The 15913-nt window shown below is 34.0% G+C and overlaps 1 protein-coding gene across 1 annotated transcript in view; it reads left to right on the top strand.

Annotated features, from left to right (window-relative positions):
- LOC149426826 (uncharacterized) overlaps positions 1 to 15913 on the top strand; it is a 106145-nt gene that overhangs the window by 68624 nt on the left and 21608 nt on the right. The window contains exons 5-17 of the mRNA XM_089633484.1: positions 1837 to 1922; positions 2804 to 2926; positions 3012 to 3121; positions 3628 to 3725; positions 4717 to 4968; positions 9336 to 9457; positions 11140 to 11262; positions 13217 to 13392; positions 13626 to 13754; positions 13877 to 14033; positions 14598 to 14775; positions 15544 to 15648; positions 15745 to 15887. Coding sequence (XP_089489610.1) covers positions 1837 to 1922; positions 2804 to 2926; positions 3012 to 3121; positions 3628 to 3725; positions 4717 to 4968; positions 9336 to 9457; positions 11140 to 11262; positions 13217 to 13392; positions 13626 to 13754; positions 13877 to 14033; positions 14598 to 14775; positions 15544 to 15648; positions 15745 to 15887 — 1802 coding nt within the window. The remainder of the gene's footprint in view (positions 1 to 1836; positions 1923 to 2803; positions 2927 to 3011; positions 3122 to 3627; positions 3726 to 4716; positions 4969 to 9335; positions 9458 to 11139; positions 11263 to 13216; positions 13393 to 13625; positions 13755 to 13876; positions 14034 to 14597; positions 14776 to 15543; positions 15649 to 15744; positions 15888 to 15913) is intronic.

The raw sequence follows: 15913 nt of genomic DNA, 5'->3' as shown, positions 1-15913 counted from the left end.
CAAATGATAAAATTGCAATAAAATTTTCCCACACAAATATTTTTTTTTATATAAAGTTATTTAGTTTCAATTTTTAAAATCGACAAAGTCACCCCATTTTATGGTAATTTATCATCCAGTGAATGTTGCAATATTCTATTTATTCAGTACACTCTATAGATGGAGTGGCATCAATGTGTATAAATATGTATTTACCCTCTTTCTAATCTTATTATACTACACAACATCATGTACAATCTTTCTGGTAATCTCATGCCTCGAAGCTAATTCAGCTAGGTTGTTGTATCGTATTTTTATCATCATTTTACTCAGACAGAAGGAAATCTCGGTAATCTAACTTAATTGCTTTCGAGTTCGGAATAAGATTACCGTGAATCATTTTAGCACCTACTTCAGATTAAGATATTATTTTAAGTGTGTTGTAGAACAAAAAGTGTTTTAGTACAGTTAATTATGTAAAGGATAATTTATTTTAATTTTTTTAATGATAAACTAATGTTTATAAGACAAGGTTTTTTATGCGTCGCAGCACAAAGGATAACAAATTATTACAAGCAATAATTAGTCACTTGAAATATCCATATACAGGGTGTCCGGAAACTCGTAGTACAAGCGGGAAACTGGTGAATCTACATCACATTTGGAGTCGATTTTGTAGTATAATTTTTTTTTATTTGAGCTTTCGTTATCGAGTAAATCGAGTTTGAAGTTGATTTTTTTTTTTTTTTTTTTTTAATCAAATTCTTATAAATTATTACTGAAGATCAAAGTACCCAACTAATTAAAACTATTTGAAAGTAAAACAAATGAAGAAACTCGGATTTGAAGCATTATTTTGAAATCACCCTTCATTTAACCCGGTGTAATCATAAAATATTTCTGCTCTGCAGGGTTAAAAACATCTGTTATTCAACCCTAAACACCAGAAAAAACTTTAACCCTAAAATAGCCGAAAAATATTTTTTTTTGGTTTTTTTTTTTTTTTTGAAAATGCCCAAATCAAAAAACTTTATGTTTTTTTGGGTTCCCCATGTGGTGTAGATTCTCCAGTTTCCCGCTTGTACTACGAGTTTCCGGACACCGTGTATATCCATGAAAATATCTCCGAGTAAAATTAAACTGACTAATTATTGCTTATAATAATTTGTTATCCTTTGTGCTATGCATAAAAAACCTTGTCGTATAAACATTAGTTTATCATTAAAAAAATTATAATATTTGACAAGTCAAAATATTTCACCAACAAATGTAGATATAATATGTCTTGACGCCATCTAGTGAGAAATTTAGCACTAACAAAGCCTTTCCTACAAAAATAAAGTTGGTTGTTTACAGGTGAAAAAAAATATAATAAGCGGTAATTGTTCATTGAAGTACTAGTACATATTGAATTATTTGGCGTGTTGGAAATAAGCCGACGAAGCTCAGTGGTCTCAGAGCACCTGACCGGACATCAGAAGACGCGGGCTCAATTCCCGTCGGCGGCATTTATTTTTACTTCAATTTGTATGGATATTTCAAGGGACTAATTATTGCTTATAATAATTTGATATATAGGATAAGTTCCACACAATACGGTGTAAAAAATACAGTACATTATGTATAGAAAAATTGGAGATTCTATTTTGTATGAAAATCACTCCAGGAGTTAAAAAAAAAACCACATTATTGCTTATTCCTTCACTATTATTAGGTAGCGTATACCGGCGTTTGAATAAATCGAGGATTTTAATGATCGTTACACTGTGTTGACCGTGTTATTTCAAAATCATTTAAAAAAAAACCGTGTGAAAATAGAATTGACTTTATATTGTAATAAATATGTTTTTTTTCCAGGACAAGTTGCTCAAAACTCGGAGCCCTTTATGCGTCAAGTGTTTATCACCGGGGACTTTGCCACCCAGGAAGAACTCACTAGACAGGTATGAAAATGGATAAAATGGATGTAATCAATCAAATTTATGTAGTTCAAATTAATAACTTTGATGAGGAATATTATTAAATAAATCTTACCTTAACCTTTACCAGTTTGTACCTGAAAGTAAAAATCATGCATCTCCCGAAGCGATTGTGTCTCTTAATATACTTTTTGCCCTTTCTAGTAACACTCGGTAGTAAACATTTTTTTTTATACCTTTTGTTTTAACCGGACATCGCCCATATTCGTCCAGCAGTCAATCATTAAGTAATGCAAAATGGTAAAAGAGATAGTACAAAATCAAGAGTAACTCGTGTACATATTATTGTAGCCCTTTCCAGTAAAATGCACTGTTTACGACAGCACTCGCTGCTTGTTTGCGGCAAGGTTTTCAAAAAAAAATTAGGGGGTTTGGGGGAAGGGAGAAAAGGGAGAGTAATTTTGCTGGAATTAGATAGATGTTATTTAATATGTTAAAAAATAGTAACGGGATAATTTTACATTATTTTTCGCACCGGTGCGGGAAGGAGAAGAATGGGAAAGAAAATTGGTTTTGATCTTCCATATCTATAATAATAGTAGTTATCTCAAATCACTTGAATTTGTTGGTATGTAAAGGGTTTTCATATTTTAAAAATGCATTGCACTGATTGCAAAACCTTAGTAAGCGCGTAAAACTAACTTTCGGATATAAATATACAACACCAAAATCATATTGCTAAAAACCAAAAATTACTTTCTAAATACAATAAATTGTTTAACATTTAAAATGAAATTTAGTAAATGTGTGAACTTATTACGATTTCCTACTTGTGTGCTAAGTTTTATTTGGGCATAAGCCTAAATAAGTGTTTGTTAAAATTTTTGTCAATTTATTTTTTCCAGATTTTCGTCCTGCGTAAAAGAGCAACACATGAAATAAGCATTCCTGGAGCCAGATTTTACATTTGCAGTCTTTCCCTGAAAACCATTGTCTACAAAGGGCTTCTGACATCCGACCAACTCTGGGTAACTATTAACTATGCTGTGCTCTTTAAAGTGTTGTAGATTGACAAGGGAATCTGGAATTAATGCAAGTTTCTCAAACTTCCAGGTGTACTTCAAGGATTTGAGCCACCCCGCATATGATACATACTTGGCTCTGGTACACACACGCTTCTCTACCAACACCTTCCCCAGCTGGGAGAGGGCTCATCCATTGAGGTACAAATACAGCATAACAAAATTTCACTGTTAACATAGTTTCTCTTTTTTTTACATTACCTAACTCCATATAAGAGAGGCCCTGAGGAAAAGAGTTTACCTCAGGGCTTATGTCATCTTTGGGAATGCTCTGCATAGGGTTTGGAGTTGGTGTAGGAGTGAACATGGGTTTGAAGAGAACACAGAGGCCAGCAAACCGTTCCACAGCTGAGCTGTTGAGCTCGAGGACGAGTCGCGGAAATTACCTATTTTCATGTGACAAATGTCAACCATTTACAAATGTTAGGGTCGCGTTTGACGAGTTTCCTGAATATGCACCTGTACCGAAGGGATCAATGATGCAAGTTCCTCCGAGGATCTTCCATTGAAATATTGGTAGAACAAGGACAGCGTTCCCACCTGACACCACCTGTGCTCTAAAGATTGCAATATTTTTCTTAAGATAGTGGAATCTATCTATCTTTCTATTCTAAATATGATTTAATCAACAATGTATCTTTTTCCAGAGTCCTTGCTCACAATGGAGAAATCAATACACTCCGTGGAAATGTTAACCTGATGAAGGCCCGTGAAGGAGTGATGAAGAGCGAACTCTTTGGAGATGGTAAGTCAAATTCCTGTTTTTCTTCCATTGTACTATGGGCAGACTTGATTTATAGGAATTGGAATCCGGAGCTGTCCTAGTGTTATCTAATAAAATAAAATATGCAAATACTTCTAAATATTTGTAGATCTACAACACCGTATTTGGTTGCATGTAAAAGCCCTAGAAAGTAATTTCAAACAAATATAAAGGTGTATCACCACGTACCCAAAAGATTTTAACCTGCAATTCTTGAGCATATTTGCAGTAAACTAGCAGAAAAGTGGGTACAACTCAGGACATCATGTGAGACGCACTCCGTCTCGTTCCAGCAGTACCACACAGACAAAACAGAGCACGTATCAACAATATTCAGCAAAATAATATCTACATCTTTTACTTCAAAAATACTCAATAATGGCTGGTTAAAATCTTTCTGGCATTTAATAATAATAACATGGCATTTATATAGTGCATTTGAGTGTCATTTCACTTCAAGTGCGCTTTACTACAACAAACTTAAAAACGGTAATTTAGGATTAGTGGTATTAGTTTTAGTTCTTAAATTTTTTTTTACCCAATACAGATCTAATATTATAACACTAAATATACTGTTTATACAAAGTGATGACAAAACATAGAATTACAATAACAGCAGAACAGGACAAAACAAGAACATTAAAATCAAAACATAATATAAATCAGGAGGCAGTTTGTGCTCAGAAATGAGAATCTGCTGAATGCGTATGTGCTGATTAGTGTGAACAATACTAACCACAAAACAATACAAGACCAAAAATTCATTGTTATTCACGTCCTTGGTCTGATATTTATTGCTGACAAATTAAAATAACTAATATTCCACTCAATGTGCTGAAGAGATAGATGTAACTTACATATTAAATTGGTCAACATTTTCTCTTTTTGAAAGGTTTGAGATTGGTGTACGTCACACTTTTTGATTTTCTGTGAAATGATTAAATTAATGTTCTTTTTCATTGATTACTTTTAGATCTGAAGAAACTGTACCCAGTGGTAGAGCCCAACCTATCCGATTCTGGCTCGGCCGATTGCGTTCTGGAGTTTCTGGTTCGCGCCGGAGGAAGGCCGCTGCCAGAGGCCGTCATGACCATGGTCCCCGAGGCCTGGCAGAATGACGTCACCATGCCCACGGCCAAAAAGGACTTTTACAACTGGGCCTCTTGTGCCATGGAGCCGTGGGATGGACCGGCCCTTATTTCCTTCACCGATGGACGCTACATTGGTATGTATGAAATCAATTCATCAATGTAATTTAATATCATAGATAATAGAAAAAAGGAAATCATTCCGACTGTCGCGGAGCTACGACCATACTGCAACAGAATAACAAAGCGGCGGAGCCATTGAAACAACAGCGGGGCGCCGCTATGCATAGATACGATTTGCAGTAGTATGGGTGGATGATATCGATGACACTTTTGTGCACATGGTTTCAGACTATTTATGGTTTATGTATGTGGTTCCTATTACGAGCTGTCAAATCGTAATAATCATTATAATGGTACCTACCGGCCTGAAGAAAGTTTGGAAAAAGAATTTTCATTCAAATTGTAACATTTCTTTTGGTCAATTTGTATAATTCCTCATTTGAAATTTAAAAAAAATGTTACATAAAATATTTATGGTTTATAATTAAGTAGGTAAGTATTTAACCCATATCTTCCTAGTGATCGGTTATATGATCGGTTGATACTTTATTTTTTTATGTGAAATTGTGAACACATTCGTTGTTAATTTTTTTATATTTGTACACCTGAAACTATTAGTTGTCAAGCAGTATTTTTGACGTTTCACAATTCCCGCGTTTATTATTCCAATTTAAACTGTTTGTAAGGCAATTTTTCTTAAAAAATATGTCTTGTCGTAAAACGTAAGTAGTTTTGGTATATTATAATATAATTCTATTTATGTTTATGGTTTTATACTTAGAATAATGTTTTTCACAATATTGTAACATATTGAAATTATTATAAAATTGATTGTGGGTAGAAAAATTGGTATTTTATAAAGTGATCGATTTTTCGATCAGTAGGATGATATACCAGTGTGTTGTTATGCATTCATATGAAGGTTTTATTTAGATATTTTTGTTGTTTTTGTTACAGTTTGTCAGTAAATGAAATTATTTCACATCTGGAAGATGACACGAATATTTTATCGGCTGATATTTATATTACTCCACCAGATAATTATGATAAAAGTGACGAAGATAGTGGTGACGAGGAATCTACCCATATAAATAATTTGTCTAGGCAACTATTAGCAGAAGCTGAACTTAGGGCCACTGTTTCTACAGAAACTTGTATTGACGTGGAAGACAGTTTCTTGGACGATCACACTCTCCAACCTACGCCTAGTACATCATCAGCAAAACCACCTTCGCAGAAAAAAAAAAGTGTTCCAGTATCTAGACGTTGGAGGGCTATAGATATTCCAGATAAGCCTGAACAAGTGACCACAATACCCAGTTTCCTTGAAGATGTTGAAACACCAATAAAATTTTTCGAGTTGTTTTTTGATGAAGAGGTATTTGAGCTGTTGCGTTCAGAAACTGAAAAAAATGCCATTCAGAAAGGGAAACACAATTTTTGAGTTACTGTGACGGTTGCGTCTACGCAGTGTGGTGTACAACCTGTAGGAAAGGTCAAGCGTTTTTGTGACAAACAAAAAAAGGATGTTGATCAACCCAGGTGTTTTATAAATTATAATAAATATATGGGCGGCGTAGATCGCCTAGATCAAAATGTGGGGTGCTACCGAATTTCCATTAGGCTGAAGAGATGGTATTGGCAACTACTTATGTTCCCTCTCAATGCGTGTGTGAACAATGCCTTTCAATTATATAAAATATCCCCGGCATCGAAAAAGGGCAACAGTTGTCATGATCTATTATCATTTACCAGGTATATAGTTACGACATATTTTCTAATGAAAGAAGCCTCTAACACCTCCGTTGGGAAACTTTTGGTGCCTAGGTCATTACTGGCTGTTATAAAACGGGTTCCAGACTCTATAAGGCTAGATGGAAAGGCCCATCACACTGTCAACCAAATTAAATCTACCCGATGTGGATTATGTCATAAAAATACATTTATGAAATGTTCAACGTGCAATGTCGCTTTACATCAGAAATGTTCTGTCATTTTCCATTCAAAATACATTTCATAGATAAACACAATGTCTTAATTAATTCCAAACAGTTTTAAAATATATAATTTTTATAAAAAAAAATAAAGTATGGTATGTACACAGTTTTTTATTTCACAATAAGTAACATTCTTATGAATACAACCCACGTAGGTATATTCCTACTGATCGATTTATCGATCGGTTTCAAAACTCAGCAAATAAATGAAATTATTATTATTTTTTAATTGATTTTTTATGACATACATTATAAGGTGCTAAGACCAAATTTTCATCAAAATCGTACAAGTCTAGATATGCTTGGGATAATATGGGTTAAGTACCTACTTACAAATCTTACGATTTCAGAGGAAATTTTGGTTTTGATTTGTGAATCCTACATGCTTATTTGTTCGTTTTTGGGAACAACTCATATGATCTCATACAAATCATTGTATCGCGCTTACTATCATAATGATAATTATGAAATACACCGCGCTGTATATTAAAATATAGAAGTTAACCATAGAATAATTGAATGAGTACCTTTATGAAACCAAAGGTTCCGAGAGTAATTTGAAAAAAAAAATTATGAAACTTCATGAATTCTTTATTAATTATCTTTATATATGAAAAGACAAAAAGGGATGTGACAGTAACATTTGTATTATAACATGCAGGTGTTTTACATATATTTTCTTTATCAGTAATTTTAGTTACAAAAAACGGAAGGTGAGGAATTTTTAATTTTTTTTTATGTTCGCATTCAAATTTAAATATGTCAAAATTCATATTTTTATTTCTAATAGTAAAATTTGAAAGTGCATTTTATCACTTTTCAAAAGCAGTTTTTAGTTTTCGGATGCGTTCAGAAATATTCCATTTATTTGGATTTTAAATGTTACGAACTTTTTTCAAAATATTGTAGAGGCTTAAGAGAAAATTAGAAGCATACTTTTTGACCCGAGATTTACTGTTCACAGAACTACAAGTCTATGTTCACCGTGATTAAAATTTGTTATGCAATTCTTTTTCGGAGTAAAGAAGACCTTGTAGTAGTGAAGCGAAGATCATTTCTGGAAGTGACTCGCGTAACCATGGTGATCTCTCTCCCGATAGCCAGTTTTTCCCTGAATTTCTTATGGGGCTTCTCTGTATTATAAACGTTGAGCTGAGATTGATTAACTATGAATACGAAAACTGTGATTTTTACATTATTTTTATTTGATTTAGATATGAGACGCTACAAAAAGTAGGAAACAAAAATGGTTGTGTTGGACAGAGAAAATTAATTATATAAAGTTAGGTTTTTAACAAATCTATCATTAAAACATATTATTATACAGGGTGTATCGGCACGTACCCGACAAACTTTAACCAGCTTTTCCTTAGCACATTTGGAGTAAAAAATGTTATGGGCACTTTGCTGTCCGGTAACATTTTTTTTCAATTAAAAACAAAAAATTATAAAAAAATCCACACTCCGTCACTGTCATTGGCATTGTTTCTTGTGTTCAACAGCTGTTATTAGCAAGTATGTCAAAAAGCGTCTTCTCTCTTTCATACACACTAAATAATAATAGTTAAAAATGAGACGAATGGTGCCATGCCATTTCGTTGTGATTGTAAAAGCGCGCCAATGTAGGTACCTACGTATATTATTCAACGTAACTCTAATAAAATATTGCCAGATGGGTTTTCAAACTGTGACAAAGGATAAAACAGTGGTGACATGTGGTGAAAATATGAATGATAAATTTTTTATTAAAAAAAAACGTTACCGGACAGCAAAGTGACTATAACATTTTTTACTCCAAATGTGCTAAGGAATAGCTGGTTAAAGTTTGTCGGGTACGTGCCGATACACCCTGTATATTTGACTATATAAATTTGTATCTAGGTTTCAAAAAAAAAGCTTCAGTTTTTACATGGACCAATCAGAATGCAAGAAATGGCATATTTTTAAATGGCCACTCTGCACATTTGTTTAACTTACATCATAACAAATACAAACCATTTAGGAATATGCAGCTTTAGAATTTTTTATAAATCAATATTTATTAACCTGTTGTACAACAACGTCATAGAAGTTGGGTTGCGAGCGGCTGTGCCCCATGCGCAGACGTTACAACAGTTGTCTTGCGAACACGTATCAATGAAAAATTATCAAAATATCTTTCAAGCAAATGTACAATAATTTTGTGCAACGATCAGGAAAAAAAAATCTTTAAATATTCCACTTATAAATAATTTCCTGACACTGTCACCTTTTTTTGCTATACTTCTTGTATGAAAAGTTATTGTTATTTGTGATTTTTACATTTATTTTTGTGTAGTTTTTGATGTTATTCTATATCAGTATGTATAACCCTTTTGTAGGAATTTGTTTACTGGTACAATCAGAGGAGAGAACTTTACTGGTGTCTATCAGATATTGATATTTTCTGATGGTATTATTTACAGGTGCTATTTTAGACCGTAACGGTTTGAGGCCATCCCGGTTTTATATAACAACTGACAATGTATTGGTGATGGCTTCCGAAGTGGGTGTTTATGATGTTGATCCCGCTAATGTTATCCTCAAGGTGTGTTGTATTTTGTATTTACTAATAGTCGTAATTTAACCAGAGCTGGATGTCCACATTGAACCGACAACTCTCATCAAATGAGTCTTGAAGTTGCAAAACCCGTTCTGGAATTTTTCAACATATGCTGTCTTGAAAACTAAGAACGAACAAAAGAAAAATGGACATTTTTTGAAAAGTTATCTAAATAATAAAGTGTTATTATTAAGCAAAGATTAGAAAAAGTAATAAAATTATGTTACCGTGCAATTAAATATACCTACTTTAGAGTACCATTCTTTTATTGCCTATAATATATCCTTATCGCACTTTTCTTATTGGATTTACATTATGCACCTCAATCTATCTCTTACCGAGGGACGAATCACATTTGGGAAGATAAATTCTAATCAAATCCTTGTACCGCCCATCTTAAAATTTGGTTTTTCCTTTCCTAAACACGTTTGTTAAAGAACATATATATATTATTAAAATAAATACCAGGTTTATATAAAAGCATTTCCAATAATACATGTTCCGGATTATGTCCTCTGCGTGCGAACTGCATCTAAATTTCTTTAATAAACAATAAACAGTGTTAATCTCTAGTGACATCCCAGGTATATATGGTCCTGTATATTATCTGCCTGTACAGAATATAAATAAATAATAATATATGTACATGCATTTTAACCCAACATTACATTCATTGGTCAACTTCATTGTACTATAGATTTGTATTAGTGATCGACGAACCAGTGGCTGCAATCTGTTCGTCATAAGTTACTATAACAGTTTGTCTAGTCTATAGTTAGTAATAAGATAGAGAGAGCACTATATATTTGTCCCTTAAGGTGATTTTTCGCAAACACGGCACTACACAAATCATCCAAATATTATTATTATTATCAATGTGTTCCAAAAAGTTTTATGCGACTATCTCGATATTATCAAGAAAATTCCAGAGCTGGTTTTGTAACTCCACCACTCTAATTAATTGTAAATTTTGTTTCAGAACTTAAATATTTAATCATCAAATCATCGTTTACATCACTAATATGATAAAATAGATTATTTCAGTGAAGGTGATTTGAACTCAAGATCTTCTGCTAATCGGTTGTCTGCTTTAACCACTGAGTTATCGCGTCAACCTTGAGCCCCACCATTTATTGCAAATGAGGTGCTTTAACTTCTTGGATGCTAAATTTTCGCCACTCGCCGCTGATTCTATTTTCGTAATAACTTACTTGTCTTTTGCAAAATTATATTTTTGTAAATTATACCGTCTTACCAAATAATGTCTTTACATATTCATAAAAAAATTGTATATAATTTATCAAATTTTGTTTCCCTAGAATAGCTAGTTATATTCAGAGAAATGTTTTTTTAAAAATGTATCTTTAAGGATACACTAGCTTTGAAGAGGTTAATACACAATTCGACATAACATAGATTGATAATAATTTGACACAGTGCTTAGTGCAGAAATTTGAATAGCGGTCCAGAGTTCAAATTACGGTTGCAGCAATGTATTTTTTGATATGTTTTTCTAATACATACGATTGGATGATAATTAATACTGTTTCAATATTTGATATCATCATGGAGCATTACGCATTTTCAGTCTTGTCTTAAATTTTTAATTAATAGAAATAATATATTGTTTCCGAGCGATTTTAAAGTTGTAATACCTTATTTTTCAGAGTCGTTTGAAGCCAGGTCGTATGTTGCTGGTGGATACAGAAGAGAAGAAAATGATTCAAGACGTTGAACTTAAACTGCACATTTCTTCCAGCCGGCCGCATTCCCAGTGGCTTAAAGAACAGGTAAACTAATCTGCTATGAATCCTTAAAGCATTTACTAATTTAATATAACCGCATTCTTACTGTGCCAGTTGATTACCATTTCTACAGAATGTGCCATCTATCCTTATTACAACATATTGTCGTTGACTAAGGACCAGAAAGACAGCTATCTCGCATTTTTATAGAGTTCGAATGACGAATGTAAAACTATGACATACTACCACCAATTACTACAATTGCAACCGACTACATATATTATCGAGGCTTCTGACTCACATATTGTTGTCATTTCAGACTTAGGACGGGTTATTTCTTAGAATTTGAACAATTCATCAAATTTCAAAGTTAAAATTTAAGTTTTGTGAAAGTTATATTCAAGTTCTGTTATTATTTTATCACGGGATTTTACATTATACATAGGCTTTCACAGAACATGAATGTTGACTTTGAAATTTGATGAGTTGTTCAAATTCTGTGAAACAACGTGTCCTTAATACTTAATACCAAAACACTACATAGCAGTTAATGTCAGGCTGCGCCTAAGTTTTAACGCTTTTTAACGATAAGGATCTGAAAATAGTTATGTTAAAACTAAACTCTTAAAAGAAAACCTGTGCAAATTGCATATTGCCAGAGCTCATTTTTTTAAAGTTTTTAGTGAATCATCTGATTTTCAACTTTACGCTCCTCATGAAAAGACAAATTTCATGATTCATTCATTCTTCTGGTCCTTAGCTATTATTTATTTATAATCTAATACAATACCTTTCATTACCAAGGATATGAAAGTTAATATTATTATGTATCTGATTATAATATTTGTCAAAAATTTTTCTTTTTCAAATATCCAATCCTGATTTGCAGATGGTGAGTTAAAAAATCTGACGGTTTACACTGTATAAAATTTGCAATCACATTAAATAATAATATTCTTGTTTACTCAGCTTTTGTTACAAAAAAATATTGTTTGCCGTAGCTATTGGTTAAGACGGCATGATTTATTATATTTTATGACTTTGTGTTTAACAACGTTTTTATTTCGTATCACTATTGATGTACCCATCACGAGTTTCTTACGCAACGAATATTTATTATGAATTTTATTTTATTCATTTAAATGCAGACCAGTAAAAAGTAACTACTAATTTTAATATGGTTCTAGGTTCTTGTCCCACTGAACTAAGCATGCTAGCTTAAATAGGTAAAATAACAAAAATCAGCTGATATTCAAATTGTTGTTTTTCAACATGCAACAATATTTTCTATAGCAAATAATAGTTATTTTACCTGATACGTAGGCATCTTTATCTTTTATTTCGTATTTAGGCCCTGTGCACACGTCAGAGTATTTTTTGCTGCGACTCCACATTTTGTCGCTGATACTGTGGGCGGCACACACATCGCACATCGCGCGCATACCGCACAGCCGCAGAAAGAACATTGACATGTGCACCAGGTCTTACCATGCCCGTTAGCACATATTTTGACAGTTCTCATTTAATATTAACAGCATAAGAACTGGCAGTAACATATTTTGACAGTTCCTCATACAAACGAACTGCCATCAACAATGTAATAGGTATTGACCTTTTTCACCCTCATTAACGGCATACCTGACAGTAAGAACTGTCAAAATATGTTCTTATATCTGAGACCTATGAAAATAAGTGATAAACTGGTAAACGTACGTTACGTTTACACTTATCTACGCGTTCATAGATGGCGTTAATGTTTACCCTTAAATGTCACACCAACAATGTTAGAAGGGGGGGACTTAAACCCCTGCACTCGCTTATAATTTAATTTAACGCTTCCGCTTAATTGTTACGCTTAAGTAGGCAGATGTTAATCCATCAAATGATAATAATTATGTTGTATTTTAATATGTATAGATGATGTATTATTATTATCAAACCGAAGGAACAAGCTTTTCTACAATATAAAACATGTTAAAAATGATTGAATAACTTGTAGATTGTAATGGACGACTTGCGTAAAGAGCATGAAGCCATCACCAACGGAGTTGCGTGCGTCAACGGGCTGAATGGGTACGGGACCGTGTGCAGCGGCATGGCTGACAAGAGGCTGCCCCTGTATGGCTACTCCATCGAGACTATCAACATGCTCATCATGCCCATGATTCAGAACAAGTAAACAACACTCATTAAATCATATTAACACTTTATTATTTCATTAGTAAGTTAAGAAGCTGTTAGAAGGGATTTCTTGATGCAGGTCTTTGACAGAAAAACAAATTCCGATGGCTTTCATTCCTTTTTTGATTACAATTTTTTTTTATAATATGTAGTCACAAAAAATTACAGTTTTTTTTTTTTATAAACATGTTCAATTATTTACATGAACTGTATTTTCCTTGTTTTAGGAAAGAAGCTTTGGGAAGCATGGGAAATGATATTCCTCTAGCCTGCTTGTCGTTGTTCCAACCTCTCCCCTACGATTACTTCAAGCAACTTTTCGCCCAAGTTACCAATCCACCCATCGATCCATTCAGGTAAGATTCTCCATTGATTTGAACATTTAAACTCGACCATCTTATCAGTAACGCTCAAGCTTCTTTGAGAAGCTATTCAATGGATAAAACACATGTCAACTGTATTATATATGTGTCCTCAGGGAGAAGGTGGTGATGTCCCTGTTGTGCCCCATCGGGCCCGTGGGCAACCTGCTGCAGCCCTCGGCACAGTTTGTGCACCGTCTATTCCTGCCGCAGCCCATCCTGTCCATCCCCGACCTGCAGGTCATCAAGCATACCAAGCACAGAGGGTGGAAGGTATTAAATCTTCGTATTCCTTCTTCATTAGTCTTCTGGGGCCTAGTTTTAGATGCAGGCCTCCCTCGAAGGTCTATGGTTTGGTCGACCTTGGGCCCTCTGACTCATCCGAATCAGCCAGCGCCAAGTACAGTTAAACACTCGAGCGATGGAGATTTCATGGGTGTTCAGGTTTTCGATTCGGCCATTCAATTTAATTAATGCCATATCAATCATACGTACAATAATATTACGATTATATACAATAATAAGAACAGTTTTTTTTTATCAAGTCTTAAGCATTAAATTAACGGGGCCAACACCTTTCTCCAGTGTACTCTGACGCTTGAGTCTGGACTCATTCTGGCGGGATTAAAAACTCGTTAAATTTTTATTTCATAAAAATCACCTACCTAAAATTGGGTTCCTATCGCTCGAGTCGTTAGCTGTCCTATCGATAAGCTGTGTGAGCTCTTACTGCCTAAGTAATATTGCCTAATACATTTTTGTTATTTCTTGACTAAGGATAATGGTTTCTTACATGCGTTTTTACATATCCTGATAACAACATGAATTTGTTTCCAGTGCAAAGTGCTGGACGGTTCGTACGACTACACGGAGGGTGTTGCAGGTCTGGAGACAGCCCTGGCCATCCTGTGCACGCAGGCTGAGGAGGCCAGCCGCGCCGGCTACCAGCTCATAGTGCTGTCCGATCGCAGGGCAGGGCCGGACAGGGTTCCTGTTAGCACACTGCTGGCTTTAGGTATGTCACTTAACTGTTTAAACTTAACACTGATTTGCTTTTGTGTTTCCTTCCTTCTACAACATGGGTATCTTCACCCTCCTTTGTCTCCTTGAAAATAGCCTCCACACTACATCCCGAAATTATGATACAGACCTTGAGGTGAAGGGTGTTTTATACATTATTCCTCCACCCTTGAATTGAAATGTTGCTCGCAATGACTTTAACAGAGATGTGCAAAATGGGTACCCAAAACCATTTGAAATGCAAAATGGAAATGGGTCAAAACTTTTCCATTTGAAAATGCAAAATGCAAAATGGTTTTTATAAAAGCATTTAAAATGCAAAATGGTTTTTATAAAAGCATTTAAAATGCAAAATGGTTTTTATAAAAGCATTTAAAATGCAAAATGCAAAATGGTTTTTTATAAAAGCATTTAAAATGCAAAATGGAAAATACCCATTTTGCATTTCCATTTGAAATGGATTTATTTGAAATAAAGCACATCTCTGGACTTAAAAGATCCTGAAAGTTGAAAGATCCACCTATCCTTCCTCATTCCAGTTCTTGCTTTCTTTTTGTCACACTGCAGCTCTTGTGTGATCATTAAATAAATTAACAATATGTTTTCATTGTACCTAATTATTATAATCAATTTTGACTTTTTTTTCCTCATAGGTATTTATAAATACTTACATTATGCGGTGAAATTGGACATGAAATATTAATTGCAAAAAGTGAAATACTACAGCGGTTATCTGATTCGGTTTTTTTGGTTTGTTTATCAGGAGCTGTTCATCACCACCTCATTGAAACCAGACAACGAATGAAAGTTGGATTGATTTTGGAAACAGCTGAAGCCAGGGAAGTTCATCATATGTGCGTTCTGCTTGGTAAGTTCACCTATCGACATAAATATTATGTAGTTATGATAATACAATGTTCTCTGTTAATGTAGTGTTACATAATCATATACTTTCTTTGATCAGGATACGGAGCTGATGCTATTTGCCCCTACCTCGTATTTGAGTTGGCTCAATCTCTGCGTGCTGATGGAGTTCTGGACCAGTCTGTGACTAACGATGACATTTACAAGGCATATGCCAAAGCAACGGAGACTGGCATTTCAAAGGTTTGTCCATATCTTACTTTCATGTA

Source organism: Hesperophylax consimilis, chromosome 1 (assembly GCF_061612785.1).
Source record: "Hesperophylax consimilis isolate HC1 chromosome 1, BYU_Hcon_1.0, whole genome shotgun sequence".
NCBI lineage: Eukaryota > Metazoa > Arthropoda > Insecta > Trichoptera > Limnephilidae > Hesperophylax > Hesperophylax consimilis.
Note: the sequence above shows the minus strand (reverse complement) of the source record. Positions and strands in the feature narration are given on the sequence as shown.